Source organism: Neofelis nebulosa, chromosome 2 (assembly GCF_028018385.1).
Source record: "Neofelis nebulosa isolate mNeoNeb1 chromosome 2, mNeoNeb1.pri, whole genome shotgun sequence".
Lineage (NCBI taxonomy): Eukaryota > Metazoa > Chordata > Mammalia > Carnivora > Felidae > Neofelis > Neofelis nebulosa.
The window spans coordinates 38,190,488-38,208,991 of record NC_080783.1 but is presented as its reverse complement, the minus strand read 5'-3'; the positions used below and the strand labels follow the sequence as shown (position 1 = coordinate 38,208,991).

The 18,504-nt window shown below is 36.0% G+C and overlaps 1 protein-coding gene across 3 annotated transcripts in view; it reads right to left on the bottom strand.

Moving 5' to 3' along the window:
- Nucleotides 1–473: 473 nt before the first annotated feature.
- Nucleotides 474–18,504, bottom strand: part of SF3B1 (splicing factor 3b subunit 1) — a 59,376-nt gene continuing 41,345 nt past the window's right edge. For 2 of the 3 annotated variants that reach the window (XM_058710281.1, XM_058710289.1), the window contains 19 exons: nucleotides 16,856–17,093; nucleotides 14,903–15,115; nucleotides 14,541–14,662; nucleotides 12,697–12,894; nucleotides 12,498–12,599; nucleotides 11,770–11,949; nucleotides 10,716–10,802; nucleotides 10,323–10,593; nucleotides 9,651–9,796; nucleotides 9,393–9,539; nucleotides 9,129–9,254; nucleotides 8,187–8,408; nucleotides 7,509–7,691; nucleotides 7,305–7,416; nucleotides 5,698–5,818; nucleotides 5,245–5,376; nucleotides 3,850–4,122; nucleotides 1,251–1,467; nucleotides 474–961 (listed from right to left, as the gene is read on the bottom strand). In XM_058710281.1, the coding sequence (XP_058566264.1) occupies nucleotides 803–961; nucleotides 1,251–1,467; nucleotides 3,850–4,122; nucleotides 5,245–5,376; nucleotides 5,698–5,818; nucleotides 7,305–7,416; nucleotides 7,509–7,691; nucleotides 8,187–8,408; nucleotides 9,129–9,254; nucleotides 9,393–9,539; nucleotides 9,651–9,796; nucleotides 10,323–10,593; nucleotides 10,716–10,802; nucleotides 11,770–11,949; nucleotides 12,498–12,599; nucleotides 12,697–12,894; nucleotides 14,541–14,662; nucleotides 14,903–15,115; nucleotides 16,856–17,093 (3,249 nt within the window). In that variant the 3' untranslated portion in view covers nucleotides 474–802. Of the gene's footprint in view, nucleotides 962–1,250; nucleotides 1,468–3,849; nucleotides 4,123–5,244; nucleotides 5,377–5,697; nucleotides 5,819–6,213; nucleotides 6,284–7,304; nucleotides 7,417–7,508; nucleotides 7,692–8,186; nucleotides 8,409–9,128; nucleotides 9,255–9,392; nucleotides 9,540–9,650; nucleotides 9,797–10,322; nucleotides 10,594–10,715; nucleotides 10,803–11,769; nucleotides 11,950–12,497; nucleotides 12,600–12,696; nucleotides 12,895–14,540; nucleotides 14,663–14,902; nucleotides 15,116–16,855; nucleotides 17,094–18,504 lie in introns of those variants that run through there. The other variant, XR_009256473.1, reaches the window with a different exon arrangement.

Sequence of the window (18,504 nt, the reverse complement as noted above, 5' to 3'; positions counted from 1 at the left end):
AAAGAGCCCAAAGATTGTCTTATTCCATTAGCAATACTTAAGTAGAAAGCAGTTTCAAAGTAGATACCTTACCCACTTTCTAAACACAGACTCAAGAGTTAGCTATGACTTAAATCATTTTTCCTAAACATGTTCATAAAGCATTTTGAGAAATCAAGAGATGAAAGGCGCTATGTAAGTGCAAAATATCATTACTCAATACAGGTTAGCAAAGATGCTATATTCTCTATGGTGATAGAACAGTTGTGCTAGTTTGAGGTGAACACCCCCAAAGCTACTACTCTTCTTGATGTCATTATCAACAGAACAATGGAATTGGACAAAGATGCCATCACTTTATATAGTTTATATTCTGCTAACTACTTTCTATAAACCAGGTAACAGAAAATAAAATTAAGCCACTTACTCTACACAAACCAATACTTTATCAAAGTTCCGCATTTTACAAGTCATGTTCAAAAAACACACACAAGTTAGCATTTTGTACACAAATGTTTATTTCTCAATTAAACATTCCCTTTAAACACAAGGAATGAATTCTAAATTTTCATAAAGATGAATTAAAAATGAAATCCCTCCAGTATAGTGTGTGTAATCGCTGTGTTCTTGGTCACTACTGGCATTTACTGTTTAACATCAAAAACAAAGACGGGTTATTTAAAAATCATGCTACTGGATTTCTAGCTCTTCCTCTATGACCAGTTCTACACTGATCTGCAATGTTTAAAAGTTTACATCACCAAATCGAAGCAAGTTTAAGAGGTGAAACAGCTGTGCATTAAACACAAAATAAACAATAAAGTTATAAGATATAGTCAAGTTCATAACGAATATAGGTGTTCTTATCATCATTGTAGATTCTTGGGTAATGTGCTATGAGAGCATCCTGTGAACCAATGTAGATGGAGTTGTAGATTTTCCAATACACGTCTCTGACTTTCCGGGCCGGGTGAAACAAACCCTAGAGTAATTAGAAGGTTATATTATTTCAATTTTCAATAACATATATAACCTTAGCACAACTAACCAACAAACCATAAAGACAGGATTCCAAACATTTCTCTTTAAGAGAAAAAAACCTGACAAAGGCACAAAATTGCAACAAGCTAAGACAAAATCTAATCTCTTCTCCCCCCACAACTGTTTTCCCATATGGTACAAACTAGCCTACTCATAATTAAGAACAGTGACTTAATTCAACTAAATTATTTTTTTTTCATGGAGTAACCCTTTAAAAATCTTAACCTTACCTGTAAACAATACTGTAACATTCTACATGGTCCAATAGCAACTCTGAGGCCCTCCAGGGCTCCCATAACTGCTTGAATTACATGGGGCGATGTCTCAAACACATTGGGCCATACATAGTTCAACAAGTGATTCAGTGAATCTTCACAACCAAATCCATAAACCCCAAGTGACATGTGTTGCACCACTGCACTAGCCGTCTGTCTGTGTACAAGGTCCCTGTAGCAGGTGGAAAAAGAAAAACCCTCTTGTTAAAATGGTCTTAGTTTTACAGGAAACACTTACCTGTCCTAATTAGAAACTAAATTACATATTTGGTGCAGGGAACAAATGCAAACATCTCATACTTTATGTACCTGATATAAAATGCCTTTAGAATATACAACATTCTGTATCAGATTCAGGATACCCCTTGAGAATTTTTACCTTAATGACGCAAACTTCACTGTGGCTCAAAAATACGTAATTCCCAATTAACCTTTGAAAGGAATATGAGCAAGAGAGCCCTGTGCAGTGCACTTTTAGTATGTTACTAAAGAGGGGATACATGACTCTTAGATATGAATAACAGTAATCTCATTTTAAACTCTTATCAATTTAATAGACTTGAAAAGTGATTCAACACTGCTATATAAGAGACAACTAAACTAAAATTAAAACCCTTCCCTTGTAAATTTTAAGTTTCATTCAAAAATGCAATTTGGGGAGGACCAAAAATTTTTCAAACCAACAGAGTAAGAATTCTATCATCTCCCATGTTAACTGAATTTATGACAAATCATGGAATTATTTATTCTACAGTGACTCAGCTGGGAAAAACATCAGATAAGTTGGTGATAAGTATAAACAACAAGTTCATACACTTTGCCCTCAAAGGTAACAACACCTTAAAGATAAAAGAAAAAACACTGAACTTGCTAGCATCCTTATTTCTTACTTACTATAACAACACTTAATCAAGTACACTTTATAGTAAAGCAGCATTCCTCAATCAATTTCCCAAAGGTATTGTTTCTTTTCATTTCGAAGTTTTTGACAAGTTACACCTCAACTTAATAGTACACAGAGCGGTGCCTGGGTGGCTCAGTCAGTTTAGTGGCCAACTTCAGATCAGGTCAGGATCTCCCAGTTCATGGGTTCGTGCCCCGTGTTGGGCTCCAGAGCCTGGAGCCTGCTTCAGCAGGCAGTGTCTCCTTGCCCCTCCCCCACTCATGCTTTGTCTCTCAAAAGTAAATAAACATTTAAAAATTTTAAGAAAAAAATAGTACATAGAACATAAATTTTAACTGCAGGTCACATACTTTGATGGCTGCACTCTGATGGTCAGGCACACCTCACTGAGGAATATGGAACAATATGCTTCTGATTTACTGGGCCCCAGGTGGCTAGACTTTTACAGAACCTGATTCTTAGTCTGTCTCTATGTCTTGCATGCATTTATACCTTGCTGGTAACTTGTTGATCCTGTTAAGCTTCCCTTTTGGAACGTCATGAATAAGTAACTTTAATGTGTACACAAAACTAATTGAATTGTTTCTAATTTGGATAACTTATCTTTCTTGAAAAATAAAGAGCTAAAACAGTCATTTCCCTTACAACCTGGGACTTTTTTGTTTATTTATTTTGAGAAAGAGAGAGAAAGGGGAGGGGGAAGTAGAGAGAGAATCCCAAGCACGCTCTGAGCTGTCAGTACAGAGCCCGACATGGGGCTTGAACTTATGAACCGGGAGATCATGGACTGAGCCAAAGAACAAGAATCAGATGTTCAAGTGACTGAGCTACCCAAGCACTCCTTCCCTTACTACCTGGACCCTGAACCTTTCTTTACATGAATTACTTTTGTGTTTAAAGCTGTATGTCGGTCCAGATAGTTAAAGGTATCAGGAATCTATCAAATAACTCAAGCAGTCCTGTATCAGTGGTCAATGTCTGAATAACTGGGGGCCTATGGGAATAATATAACTATGTTCAGTAGTTACAAAGCCTAATAATAATCTTTGCTTCACATGCACTAATAAAAAGCTAAATAGATCAGGTCTCTTTGCCACACCAATAAGCTCATGCTCATCATTTCCTCCAACTGTATTTGACTTTAATTAATTTCTTTCCTTGTTCTTTATTTTAGAGAGAGAGCACACACCTGGGGAAGAGGAGCAAGGGGAGAGAGAATCCCAAGCAGGCACCACGCTAAGCGTGGATTTGCGGTTTGATCATCACATGATCCTGGGATCATGCCTTGAGCTGAAATCAAGAGTTGGATGCTCAACCAACTGAACTGCCCCCGCACCCCATGACTTCAATTAATTTTTAAAACAAAAGTTTACCAATTACTGCTTTTCAAACTGTATTTAGTCTAAAGATATGAAAGGGGGGCTTAAAAGGGGAGGGAGCACCTAAAAGAGAAAATTTGGGGATCCACTATAGCATACATGTTATTTGGAGAGAATGGTCATGTTCACTTCCATAAAAATTCAGTCTCATATTCCCCCTTCTTTAACTGCATCACTAACAAATAGGTCACATAATAATTATTTCAATAAGTTCTAAAATAAAGGAAGAATTATAACTATTTCTTTCTTGCATTTAATTCAGGTCACTTACCTATCCATTAAAGCATCTTCAAGTAATGGTGTTACAGCATAAATGTAGTCCTTCCCCATTTCACCAATATATTCAAACAAGAAGGAAAGTGATTTTAAGACTCCATTTTGGACATTCAGCTCAGGAACTCTGTATTCATTCATTAAGGCAGGTAGTACTGTGAAGGGTGAACACGTTTCGGCAACAATAGCTATTGCTACAGTGGTACAAACTCTGTTCTGCCTTTCCTGAACTTTGAGGTTGTTTAAGAGTGTAGCCAATACATCATGAGGACTGAAAAAAATAAATGTGTCAGCAATCTGTCAGATTGTAAGTCAAATTTTGGAAAGAAAAAAATGTAAACGAATAAAACTTTATGGTAAATAATTATTGGCAACTTTGTAATTTTATGATTAAATACAATAATATCACTTAGCACTGGTACTTATTTCTACTTAAAAACTTCATCAAATTAAAATATGTGTTGAAGAAAAAAATTCAAATGGTTAGTAATTTTCAAATGTAATTTTTAGTCTTTAGTGAACTTCCTAAAATATAAAGAAGTTTTAGACTGAACAATTCTAGACTGGTCAAAACATGGCCACCAGGGCTAGGCAGTAGTATCCAAACTGTGGTCTCTCATGCCTCAATACACAATCTACCTTCCTTTTCTTGCCTTTCCGCCCACACACCTTTGTAACATCTATTCACTAAGCATTTATTTCACCACAAACAGACACTGAAGCTAAAAAAGCACAAAAGCTATTCACTGCAAAAGTCTTAACTATACCACCGCTGAAATAAATTATTCTACTACCGCTACCAAAAGACAGGGAGGGGGTAAGGAGACTCTAATTAATCTGTGTTTTATTCTGTTTTATTGCTTAAAAATATTTTGTTATTAAACCACATGTATGTGTGGTATCTCATTTTGTACAATGACTACTTCTTCTAGTTTGGTTCTGATGAGACGAGCAAATAACCACAAATTATTTACTAGTTATAATTTCAGTTGTCTGTGGATTCGCTTTAGAAAACTATTTTAAAAACACAAAGTATTAACATGAGACCTGAATTATGCTCATTGTTTTATTAAGAACAGCCCTTAGTATTTTAAACAATACCTGAAAGAGACCAGCTAAAACCTGAAATTATTCTAAAGATGGTACTGTTTTCCTTTCTGAAAATACCTGAGGTGTGATTAAAATAAATTTTAAAACTCTCCATACATTTTAATTCAATTTAAAATTTAAGAAAACATCTCAAAAACTGGAGGTCAGTGTTAAACGATATGCTTTCTCACCTGCATTATTCACACCACACTTTTAGAGATTACTACAGAAATAAAAGCATTTTTCAACACAGTGGGTTTATTACAAAATTAAAAATACATACATAAAAGTAAGTAATACTCACCCAATGGCCTTTGCAATGTAACCAAATGTGTTGACTGTGGCTCTACGAATAGCTTTTTTGTGAGCTTTTAAGAGCTCCAGAAGCTCAAAACAAATCCTCATCCATTCTCTCGCAGACACATACTCAGCTCCCCTAATTTAAAAAGAAAAAAGTTAATTTTGATAATAAATTTTAGAAGGTAAACTTGCAAATTCAGTTTTCAAAACATGACTATCTACTCAGTTTAAGCAGTAAATAAAAATATAACTCTTCAGAAAGGATGGTTTAATCTTAAAAATTATATTGCCACCTCTAATCACCATCTCAAATTTAAATTTCACAGAACATTTCACTGGATAGTCTTACCATATATGTTTGTATTAGCAACATTAAGCATATTTGCAAAGTGAATAAAAAAGTAGCTAAACGTAAAAACCGATACTGTTCATAAAAATGTTTAGGCAATCTGCTTACCTGTCAGCAATACGTCCAACAAGATCAATACAATTCTCTTGTACTTTTTCATGCCTGTTCTTTAAGATGGGGGTGAGTCTAGGCAGGAGATCTTTAATTGGTGGGGTCATCTTATGCATACCTATTTAATAGAAGTCAACACACTATCAATAAACATTTGAACTATAACTTGTTCATTTTACCTTTTACTTAGCAATGTAATATAGATGACTAGGCATAAATATAAACTTACAGCTGCCTATGGAAAGAAAAAGCCCCATATTCTGACCAGACTCAGAATTGTTTTTAACTTTTTATTAACAACTTCTGATTATGCATAGAAATGAAAAGAAATTAGTGAAGTGATTTAAAAAATGATGGATACTCAACAACAGAAGAGTTTTATTTGGTTCTGAAATGTATTTGTACACTCATATTTAAATATGGGGACAGTTTATGTTCCGGCCATACACAACAATATAAGCCAGAGGCAGACATGTAAATTAAAGCAAAATTTTCCAGAAAGGGCCCCCTTACCCTTTAACTGCAAAACAAACAGATCTCCAGTCTCCCTGCAATGCAGGGCATACTTGGATGGTATTTACACCTATGAAGAGAGAAAAAAGGAGGCAGCTGGCAGGGGCTCTTGCTCTAACTAGAACTGCTTGTTCTGATTCTCTCTCCATTGCTTTTCCCATGTTTCCCTGACCAACAATATGGTTTACAACTCCCTGCAAACCAGAGCCCCTTAAGTGGCCAAGTAACTGATTTTTGGCAAGTAGCTATCTTCAAGTATAGAAGACAGGGCTAAATTGGGGATTACATGTCAATGCAATGGTTCAAAGATCTCCTATACTGCATAAAAACCCCTTACTGAAATGAGAAAAACAGTGGCTATCAGTCAGCTATTCTGACCTCCTGCTAGGTTATTTTGGCTCTTCTTAACCATACAGAAGTTACTTTTGCAGAAGTCATGTTCAACTACAGTAAAGATTAAAGAGAAGAGACCATTTGTTTGCTACATCATAATTTTCTTAAATAATGAAAGCTTTGCTCTCCATACCCAAGGGGGCATTTGTAATGTACCTGTGTTTTGCTTTGGGTTAGAAAACTGAATGGATAAAGAATTGCATATAAATAAAAATGAGACAACAACTTGATAAATCCACTTTTCTCTCTGGTTATGTTCCTGAAACATGACAGCAAACAGAAAAACCTGCCATAATCATTTACTAATTGAAGGGTAAAGAAATATACAATATTTCGTCTCCTAAAACTAAAACTTCAGCATTGTTTCCTCACACCCTTCAAATACGTTTCAGGTGAGACATCGCTTTTATTAGGATTCTCTATTCCATGACTTCAAAGTTTTTTGAGTTGGTAACTATTCTCACCTCTCTTTACAGGTCCTAAACTTGCCCTCTTTTCTCTGTTTAAAGTACAATATAAATGAGTTTTAGGAAACAACTTTCGTGACATCCTGACTTAACTATGATTTTGAAGTGCTTAAAACCATGTATCAGAAATCATTACTCAATTCCTAAATGTGATTCTGTATCTTACTTTCAAAAAAACAAAGTTAAAAAAACAAAATAAAAAAATTCTTTCATGACCAGCAAATTCCATACCTATTACATTTACAATGGCCTTCAATGCTCCAAGAATGCTGCCCAATACTTCAGGGTACTCTTCACCCAAATACTCATACAAAACAACACCCAAGTGCCCCATCAATTTTTCCTGTAATAATAATAATAAAAAAAAAAGTTAAAATGTTACTATTCACATGGAACTATTTGGTGGGAAAATAAGAATCTGATAGAAAAGTTTACCTCTTGACAAGTCTTCATGACAACAGCAGTTCGAGAAATCAAGTCAGCTGCCTGTTGCCTAACTTTTGCTGATTTGTTATTTAAACGCCACAAAACTGTACCACAGATCTGAGGCAAGTAAGGTTTGACTCGTTTGCCAAGAGCATTGACCACTGTGCCAAAGCCATTCAACATTACCGAGTCCTAAAAAAAGAAAAGCTACGTTAAATTTAAAAACTACATTCACTGAGACTACAATTCAGTTTGTGCCCGAATAGTTTAAATATACTAATATTCAGAGGTGCCTGGGTGGCTCAGTCGGTTCAGCGTCCGACTTCGGTTCAGGTCGTGATCTCATGGTTCGTGGGATCAGGCCCTGTGTTGGGCTCTGTGCTGATAGCTCAGAGCCTGGAGCCTGCTTCAGATTCTGTGTCTCCCTCTCTCTCTGCCCCTTCTCTACTTGTACTTTCTCTCTCTCTCAAAAAAATAAAACATTAAAACAAATTTTAAATATACTAAGATTAATTTAACAAAATCAAATCTAAAAAATTTAAATCATAGACAACTGAAATGAGAACATGAGGATTTTTAAAATTTCAAATTCAATTACTTTTCAGTGATAATTATTTGGTTGAAAAGTAATGTGTTTTACAAATATGAAGGTCAGCAGCAATTTGTTGTAATAATCTGTATCATTACCTCTGTAGTCTGTTCTTGGAAAGCATAAAGAATACCATCAATCAACTGTTCTTCAAGTTTATGATCAATATCTGCTGCTCCCAAGTTGCCCATAATTTTCTCAATTGTCTCCATCACCATTTTTCTGTACTGTTCAGCTTCATCCTTCAGATCATCCACAATCCTGGATATAATTTCTGCTGCACCTACTTTGTTTGCCAATTCCACAGTAGTATCAACTAACTAAAGACAGGAGGAAAGAAACCTTTTAGATATTATCCAAGCCAGCAAGTAGGCTGAGAACAGTTAATTCCTGTTTCAAAAACTTTTAAGAGAAAGGTAACCCAAAAAACATAAATGTGAGAGTAAGTCAAAATGATTTAAGGTAAGATTGTACTCATGTTTCACCTAGCCCAGATTAAGTATTTCTTTTAACTAGACAAAGACATTAATTCATAGTTGAGTATTTATCCTAGAATGCAAAATCAAAATGGAAGTTAATTAGCTGACTAAATACATCTCCTTTTATAATCAAGCACATATTTTGAGACCAGGGCAAAAACAATGTTTAATATTCATTTAAATTAACTAAGGAATTAGTTGAAAAGATTATTTAAAAATATTTTCTTCAGTAGGTTCCATGACCAATATGAACCTTCAACTCACAACCCTGAGATCAAGAGTCATATGCTCTACCAACTGAGCCAGCCAGGCACCCGTTGAAAATATGTTTTATGGGCCTGAGTGGCTCAGTTAAGTGTCTGACTCTTGATTTTGGCTCAGGTCATGACCTCACGTTCCTGAGATAGAGCCCCTTAAACCCCATGGTGGGCTCTGAGCTGGGTGTGGAATCTGCTTAAGATTCTCTCTTCCTTTTCCTCTGCCCCTCCCCAACTCATGCTCACTCTCAAAAAAAAAAAAAAAAAAAAAAAAGATAAAATATTTTTTACAATGAAAGTTTACCTGTCGGTAATTTCTTCTATCCAAAGCCATTCTGTGTTGCCAGAAGTGTTTAAAAAAAGGAGGAAGAATCTCTGTTTTAATGTAGTTTGCTTCTACACCATCTGTTCCACAACACTGCTTTACCACCTAAAAGGTTAAAAAATAGTAGTAAATACAGTCTTGGTTTAACAATAGTTAAACAGTTTTGGGCTTTAACATTCTCTGAACCACAAAACACACCCAATTTAGGTGAACCAATCCGTGACAACAATTTGGAATACTTACCTTCAGCACAATTTTCTTCATTTCTTCATCAGGTGACTGAAATTCTCGAATAAGGATTAACATCACTTCTCTAGTATAGTAGTTGGCATATTCTGCATCCATAAGAGGAATAAGATAGCCAATAGCCTTTAAGAAAGCAGCCAGACCCTATTTTAAAATAAAAAAATACGTATACTTAGTAAGTTAGATTTAATTGCCTTAACTTCAATGAGTGGAAATGAAAAGAAAAATAAAATCTATCTGGTGAACCAAACCTACCTTTCCTCTGTGTTGACGGATACCCTTCCATAGAGGCTTTAACACAGAATCAAAAGATTCGATACCATAAGGAGTTGCTGCTTCAGCCAAGGCAGCAATGGCCAAAGCACTAATGGTCCGAACTTTCTGTTGCTCATCCACAAGACCTAGAAAAAACCAAACAAACACAGGTTGTAACTAAGTGACATTACCTAATTTTCACAAGCTCATCATTTAGTCAAAATGAAGAATCTGTTCATACTAGACAAAATTAGACAAAAGCCAGTATGAACCAAAGCCTATTAGCAGATAACGTAATAAACCCCATCACAAATTATGTGGGGTTTTTGTAGGTAGAACCCTTCCATTTATCTCTCCAAATCAGTACCCCAAATTTCAGGACACCTATTTTATAAAAGATGAAGTAATGGGGCGCCTGGGTGGTCCAGTCGGTTAAGCATCTGACTTTGGTTCAGGTTATGACCTCACTGCTCATCTTGAGTTCAAGCCCTGCATCGGGCTCTATGCTGGCAGCTCAGAGTCTGGAACCTGTTTCAGATTCTGTCTCCGTCTCTCTGCCCCTCCCCTGCTCAAACTCAGTCTCTCTCTCTCTCTCAAATATAAACATTAAAAAAAAACTTTTTTAGTAAGTAAAAATAATTTTTAAAGAGACGAAGTTATATCACAACTTACCATGCTCAATGATTTCAACTAAACTTCTGAGATGTGGCAAGATGGCACAGCCCATAAGAATAGCTATCTGCTGTACAATCTTAATACCAGTGTGTCTCGCTTGCCAGGACTTCTTACTTTTACACACAGCTTTTAAGAAGGGCAACAATGAAGGAATGCCCAGGGCAGAGGCTACAACAGCAAAAGCTCTAGCTGTTGTGTTACGAACATACTCATCCATGTTATCTATATCAGGTCTCATGGTAGAGATCATAGTAGCCAGACCAGCAGCCTAAAAAGTCAAGAAGGACACTCATCAGCTGATAACATTAACCCTCAACGCTTTCCTTCTATAATCAAATAATCCCATCAATGGATACAAAACTTTCTTCTCTAGAAATATAATGTAAATACCTTTGCCAAATTAGAAATAATCTCTCGACCTTCCACTCTAGCATAGTAATCTTCATCAATTAGCAATGGTTCAATGACCACAAGGATCTGAAAAAGAAAAAGAGCTACACTTTCACACCAATTACTAATGCCATAGTCGTGTAACAAAATTAAATACATATTGAAAAAATTTTATTATAGGTCATTTATGTAATTTACACACACAAGCATACAAAACATATTTTGCTAGGAAATTTATAATTACCGGGACTTTGTAACAAGGGACAATAAAAAATTTTAATTACACAATTTCAAACCCCATATAAAAACTGGGGAGAACTGTTCATCACAGAGTAAAAATATTCAATATTTAAAAAAATAACTTCTGGAGCGCCTGGGTGGCTCAGTCAGTTAAGCATCCGACTTTGGCTCAGGTCATGATCTCATGTCTTGTGGGTTCAAGCCCCACATCGGGCTCTGTGCTGACAGCTCAGGGCCTGGAACCTGCTTCATATTCTGTGTCTCCCTCTCTCTTTGCCCTCCCCCACTTACTCTCTTTCTCTCTCTCTCAAAACCAAACATTAAAAAATTAAAAAAAAATTCATAAAAAAAAAAAACTACACTGATCTTCATTTAACAATTCTAAGCCATTATTACCACCAGCAAAAAGATGGGTCCTTAACACCAAATGGCATGCTACAGACATGTATCTTTTCTTATCCTAAGATAATACCAATAAAAGTAAATGAAAAAGTATGAATAATATGAAACCATTTTAGTCAAGATGACAAAAAGTTCCTTCAATATATACACACATACATTTGTATATGTGTTATATACTTGTGCAAAGAAAAAGGTCTAAGAGAACATGTAAATATAATATTGGTTAACTCTGTAGAGTGTCTTACAGGGGGGTGAAATTCCCCTTTTTTGTTGTGAATGCATGTATCAGCTATTACCTTTTAAGAATTTTTTAAATTTCACAAATAATAAGTGACTTAAGAAATCCATTAATTTTTTTTGTATTAAAAATTATCCAACCATTAGAAACACTACTTTAATTAGAACAACACACCTTGTGCACATATGGTCGAACTAAGTCATCAAGTTTGTATAATATTCGATCAATAACTTTCACAAGTAAATGACGCTCTTGATCCTCAAGTGTAGGAGACATCAGTAGAGGAAGAATCTGATTAAACAAAGGACCAGCTCCAAATTCACGAGCTTTATCAGTAATCTGACGCAATGCAGCCTGGGGGGAAAAAAAAGAGTAGAAGGTATATTCCCTTATAATTAAGCATTCTGAAAGAACTAATTACTCCATGATTTTCTTTACCTTAATATTTTTAGTATAAACTTCACAGACATCTTACACATATTAGCATAAATGCATTCCCATCAAATTACTCTGAAGTTAGAGGGGCATCTGAGTGGCTCAGTCACATCTGACTCTTGATTTTGCTTCAGGTCATGATCTCACAGTTTCTAAGATGGAGCCTGCTTGAAATTCTCTCTCTCCCTTTCTCTCTGCCCCTCCCTGGCTAGCGCTCTTGCAGATCTCTGCATCTCTCAAAATAAATAAACTTAAAAAATTTATAAAAAGGCCCGGAGAACAAAAAGGAGAATCTCATTTTTCAGCATCTGTATTAGCATAAAGCTGTTGGACTAAAAAAATTAAATCCTTCATACTACACCTTTCTTTCCTTTACACTATGCCCATGGTAAAGATGAAGAGATTAATTATAAACTTCTAAACATAAAACTATAGTGAACATGACGATGTAACGAACTAGTACTTACCTTTCTCATGGGAGGTGTTCCATTCTTAATTTTTAAAAGAAGCTTCATTATTTTTCTCTCTTTTTGCTCTTCTGGACTAAGTGTTGATTCATCAACATCAACCTAACAGTAAAAAAAAGAAAATGCAGTTAGATTAAGATACTGTGATTTGTAAGTCCTAAATAAAAAATGGTATTTCAGTTCTGCTATTATCACTTACCAAAAGTTTATCAAAGTACTGAATATCATCAGGTTTTAAAAATGGCAGATTCCCAGATGGTTGGTCATTAACACTTTTCATTGTTCTATCTTCAGTTTGCATGTGGAAACCAGTCATACCACCCAAAGGTGTTGGAGTTGCTGTCAGCTTTCGAGCTGGAGTTCGAATAGGAACATAACCAGCTGGAGGGGGAAGTACCTAATACAGTTAAAAGACAGTTTAGGATTTTCTTGACTTTATAAAATAACACAATTAATATTTGTATTTAAAATATCTTAACAGTTTATTAGCTAAGAAGCTTCCTGCTTGTTCTATCATTTAAAATCTGTATAACAGGGACACCTGGGTGGCTCAGTCGGTTAAGCATCCAACTTCAGTTCAGGTCACATGATCTCACAATTCATGAGTTTGAGCACCGCATCAGGGTCTGTACTGACAAACTCAGAGCCTGGAGCCTGCTTCAGATTCTGTGTCTCCCTCCCTCTTTACCCCTCCCCGCCTCATTCTTGTTCTCTCTTTCTCTCAAAAGGAATAAACATTAAAAATTTTTTTTTAAATCTGTATGACAAACATTTCTCATTTGCTGATTAAAAAGCACATTAAGAGTATTAGTAATGTGGGGAAATGAGGAGATACATGAAGCAGGCTTATAAAATTCTGATCACTCTCAAACATTAATCTATATGAACATGTTGGTGAGCCGACATGTCATAAATGGAAATAAGTTCACAAAGTGCACATAATATATAAAGGGTTAATTTTAATAAAGTTAAAATTTAGATTCATACAAATCTCTGCACCATAAAAGCAAGAATCTTAGTATTTAAGTTGCTTGACAAAATGTATAAAAACTAAATCTGGGGTGCCTGAGTAGCTCAGTCAGTTGAGCGTCTCCTGATTTCAATTCAGGTCATGATCCCGTCATGGGATCGAGCCCCGTGTTGGTCCACTCAGTGCAGAGCCTGCTTAAGAGTCTCTCTCTCCCTCTGCCCCTCTCCCCTGCTCGTGCTCTCTCTCTAAAATAAAAAAAAAAACCAGAAACTAAAACCAAAATATTTACCAAGGTCCTATAAAATACACCATTTGATTAAACCAAGAAATTTACTTAAGATTCACTAAGAAAGATTTTTATCTCCTATGGATATTAAGGTAATCAATGACTGTAACTGATTAGACATTCAGGAAGTCAACAGTAAGTTGTAGAAATGTCTACACCCACAGCATTATGTGGAGGCTACAAGAAGTTTAAAGCAGAAATTCATGCACACTTGAAACACTCTAATACAAAACTAACAAGGGGGAAAAACATACACATACAAACTCTTAAAAGCAATGGGCACCAGCAATATAAGGCTCTGTAGAGGCCATCGGAATCTAGTTCCAGCTATATGACCACAGACTAGCTTTAGACCAGCAAATGGTCCCTGAATGCCAGGTACATTTTATAACTCAAAATAAACTTTAACTTGATACAGTAAAACAATATTCTTTGTGTTCATTTGCAATTCATGAATTTAAATACACAAAATCTTGTGAAACACAAAGTAAAATAACCATGATCTAATGTGAGCTTAATCCTGAGACTATGATGAACTGAAGCAACAAGCTATTCCATATCCCAAAGGCAGCAAGTTCTCAAAGTATGGTCCTAGAAGTCCTTGAAATTTCTCACCTTCCAAAAGCAATAAAAGCTTCGTATCATTCAGTTTTTTCATCTCTATTACTTTTTGGAAATAGCTAAAAGAATTAGCAGTAGTAAATTTGGGCAAAGCCAATGTAAACCTGACGAATTAATTTTTTCAAAGAACACTTAAAGAAAATTCACATTATAAATACCACATTACCTTATATCCTTCTGGAAACATGGCATCTAATTCTTCATCAGAAAGTGGACGGTTTCTCTCATCAATTTCTCTTTCCCACCTCCAAGCTTGAAGCTGTTCGGGAGTCATACTCATTATGTGACCTACCAAAAAAAGCAAATTTCTGTAACAATCTATAGCGTTAAGTCTTTATCGTTACATAGGTCCTTGGGATATAAGACCGTTAACCTCATAATTGCTTTATATTATCAACTCAAATCAAGACTTCTTTTTATATCTGGTCGTTCTTGCTAAAAATAAACATTAATAACATACAGAATACCTCAGAGAAAAACATTCAAAATATTTCCGGTAAAAAGTATTTCCAATGGGAAAGTTTCTACCTGGAGTAGGGGTAGCCATGTTCATGGCTGGTGTGCCAATTGGTGTCTTTCCAGGTGTCAGAACAGGAGTGCTTCCACCCATCTGACTAGCTGGTGTTTCATCCCAACGTGACTTTCTTTTACTGGCTCCAGGAGTTGGTGTTTCACCAATTGAATCTCCACCTCGATCTGTTCGAGGAGTCTCAGCCCATCCGCTTCCATGCCCAGGAGTATCTTTAAAGAAAAAAGGTAAATAAATATAGAATTTTAACCACTGTCAAAAAATTAGTGTATTCTCAAAGAGCTAATATTGAAACGGATCAAGTTCAAAAAAAGGATATTCTTAAAATGCAGACCCACTTAGAGTTTTAATTTTCATTTCGTCTTTATTCTCTTCCATTTTTTCTTTCCCAATGATTACAAAAGCATAGTAACCACTGAGGAGTAAGAAAACAAAAGTATTTTTTTAACCATGCATACTATCACAACCCAGAGACAACCACTTTATGCATCTTGAGCCACTTTTCATTTCTCCATACAGTTGAGATTACTCTGTACATACAATTCTATACTGCTTCTTTCATCTACTATATGTTAAGCACTCTCCCCTATCACTAAAAATTCTTTATAAAAATATAGCAGATGTACTATGAAGTCTTAACCTGCCACAGCTAATCTTATAAAGAACTAAGAAGACACATGGAAATGCAAACTGGTGTAGCCACTCTGGAAAACAGTATGGAGGTTCCTCAAAAAACTAAAAAAAAAAACAAAAAAAAACTAAAAATAGAACTACTCTATGACCCAGCAATTGCACTACTAGGTATTCATCCAAGGGATACAGGAGTGCTGTTTCGAAGAGTCATTGCACCCCAATGTTTGTAGCAGCGCTATTGACAATAGCCAAAGTACAGAAACAGCCCAAGTGTCCATCGATGGATGAATGGATAAAGATGTGATATGTGTGTGTGTGTGTGTGTGTGTACACACACACACACACACACACACACACACACACACACAAATGAAGTATTACTTGGTAATCAAAAAGAAGGAAACCTTGCCATTAGCAACTACATGGATAGAACTAGAGAGTATTATGCTAAGCGAAATTAGAGAAAGACAAGTATCGTATGACTTCACTCATATGAGGAATTTAAGATACAAAACAGATTAACATAAGGGAAGGGAAGCAAAAATAATAGAAAAACAAGGGAACAAAACATAAGAGAAAATAATATAGAGAACAGAGGGTTGCTGGAGGGGTGATGGGTTAAATGGGTGAGTGGCATTAAGAAATCTAGTCCTAAAAAAAAAAAAAAAAAAAAAAAAAAAGAAATCTAGTCCTGAAATCACTGTTGCACTATATGCTAACTTGGATGTAAATTAAAAAGTAATTGGTTTTTGGGGCGCCTGGGTGGCGCAGTCGGTTAAGCGTCCGACTTCAGCCAGGTCACGATCTCGCGGCCCGTGAGTTCGAGCCCCGCGTCGGGCTCTGGGCTGATGGCTCGGAGCCTGGAGCCTGTTTCCGATTCTGTGTCTCCCTCTCTCTCTGCCCCTCCCCCGTTCATGCTCTGTCTCTCTCTGTCCCAAAAATAAATAAAAAACGTTGAAAAAAAAAAAGTAATTGGTTTTTTAAAAAAATGAATGCACTTAACACCAATGAATTGTACATGTAAAACAGTTAAAATGGTAAATTTCATGTTATGTATATTTTATCACAATAAAAAACTAAGTTATGGTCTACAATCTTTTCTTTCTCCTAATGTTCTTCCTAAAATAAATATTAAACCTTTTCAAGAAGGGAAAAGAATTAGGCATATGATCTGCTTAGTCCTTTATCTGTCCCCAAAGCAGCTGATTATTTACCTGTCTAGCCAGGACTAGAGATGTAAACAGATTTCCTCTAATAAACGTACCACTCATCAAATCAATACTTCACCCAAACACACACCCAGACTCAACTAGAAGTACCTCTTTCTGTTTTGGGGGTCTCATCCCATCTGTTTTTACGAGCACTGGAAGTTGCACCTCCGTGGCCTGGTGTTGCATGGCCTGGCGTATCGCCGCGTCCAGGAGTAGCAGCTCCCGCTGGTGTGTGGCTAGGTGTAGGATCCCATATTTTTGAGCCTGGGGTTGCTCCAGGAGTCTCACTTCCCTTTGCACGACCTGGTGTCTCATCCCATCTTAAGGAAGGGGTATGTCCGGGGGTCTTAACAAAGCAAAAAAATACCTTTATTTCACACACCTACACATTCACATAAAAATAACTAGAAAATTTCTATTAGAAAGACAGTAAACAAATAAACGTTTTAGTCTTCTTCTGTATAAATGAGAGTAAACTACCCTGCTTAAAATATACCTACTTCATAGCAAATATGTCTAAAGACAATGTAAAGTTTTAATTTTGAACAGTTTTGAATAAAGCCCTAGCTTAAAAAAAATGTATTTTGGATTATGAACCTTGGATATGCCATTAATATCTCTGTAGCTTTTAGAAAACCACCAAGCTTTCTCTGTCTGCCATCTGCAATCTAAAAATTTCAGCTTTAATGATATCATCGCTACTTCCCAAACTAGGCTTAGAGACATATATCTAGAAGTTCTCACACTAAGGAAACACTATTTTCGTGTTTGTGTTCAATTTTGTGTGTATTTTTAGTTAACATAAGTATGTTTTGGATCACCTGGGTCATAAGTAGATACTGCCACATAATTTTAATCCTTGAGATTTAAAATCACATTTGTAGTATAATTCTAACTGAAGTTGACAAGATTATTAGTGAAAAAAGATTAGAAGTGGAGTGAAGTAACCAAAGGTTCCACTATAGTTTGAACAGAGACAAGTGGTGGGTGATTCAGGGCATCAGACAGCCCATGATAACAAAACAACCTGCACAGTGGAGACAATACAGTATCAAACTATCAGGTGGTTCAGTGTAAGCCACACAAAATTTAAGACTCAAGTATTCCATATAGGTTTTGTAATATACCTTTATGTATTTATTTTAAAGCTGGATGCTCTCTATCCAACACAAGAATTCTATCCAGCTTTACACCTGCAAATTTACATGAATACCATAATTAAGACTCAATATTTTTTTTCTTTTAAAAAGATTTTATGTATCACTCAGGGTTGAGAAATTTTCAATTAGGTGAATGAAGCACATGAATTGTTCAAAATCTCATCTTGGCAACTGCTCCTCCTGCTGAATCAGGGAAGAAATAAAATTTTTTTTTATTAAAAAAAAAATTTTTTTTTTAACGTTTATTTATTTTGGAGACAGAGAGACAGAGCATGAACGAGGGAGGGTCAGAGAAAGAGGGAGACACAGAATCCGAAACAGCTCTGAGCTGTCAGCACAGAGCCTGACGCAGGGCTCGAACTCACGGACCATGAGATCATGACCTGAGCCGAAGTCGGCCGCTTAACCGACTGAGCCACCCAGGCGCCCCAATTTTTTAAGTATTTATTCATTTATTTTGAGAGAGAGAAAGCATGTGCACACGCACAAGCAGGCTAGGAGAGGGAAAAAGAGAATCCCAAGCAGGCTCCGTGCTGTCAGTGCAGAACCAGACATGGGGCTCAATCTCATTAACCAAGAAATCGGGACCTGAGCTGA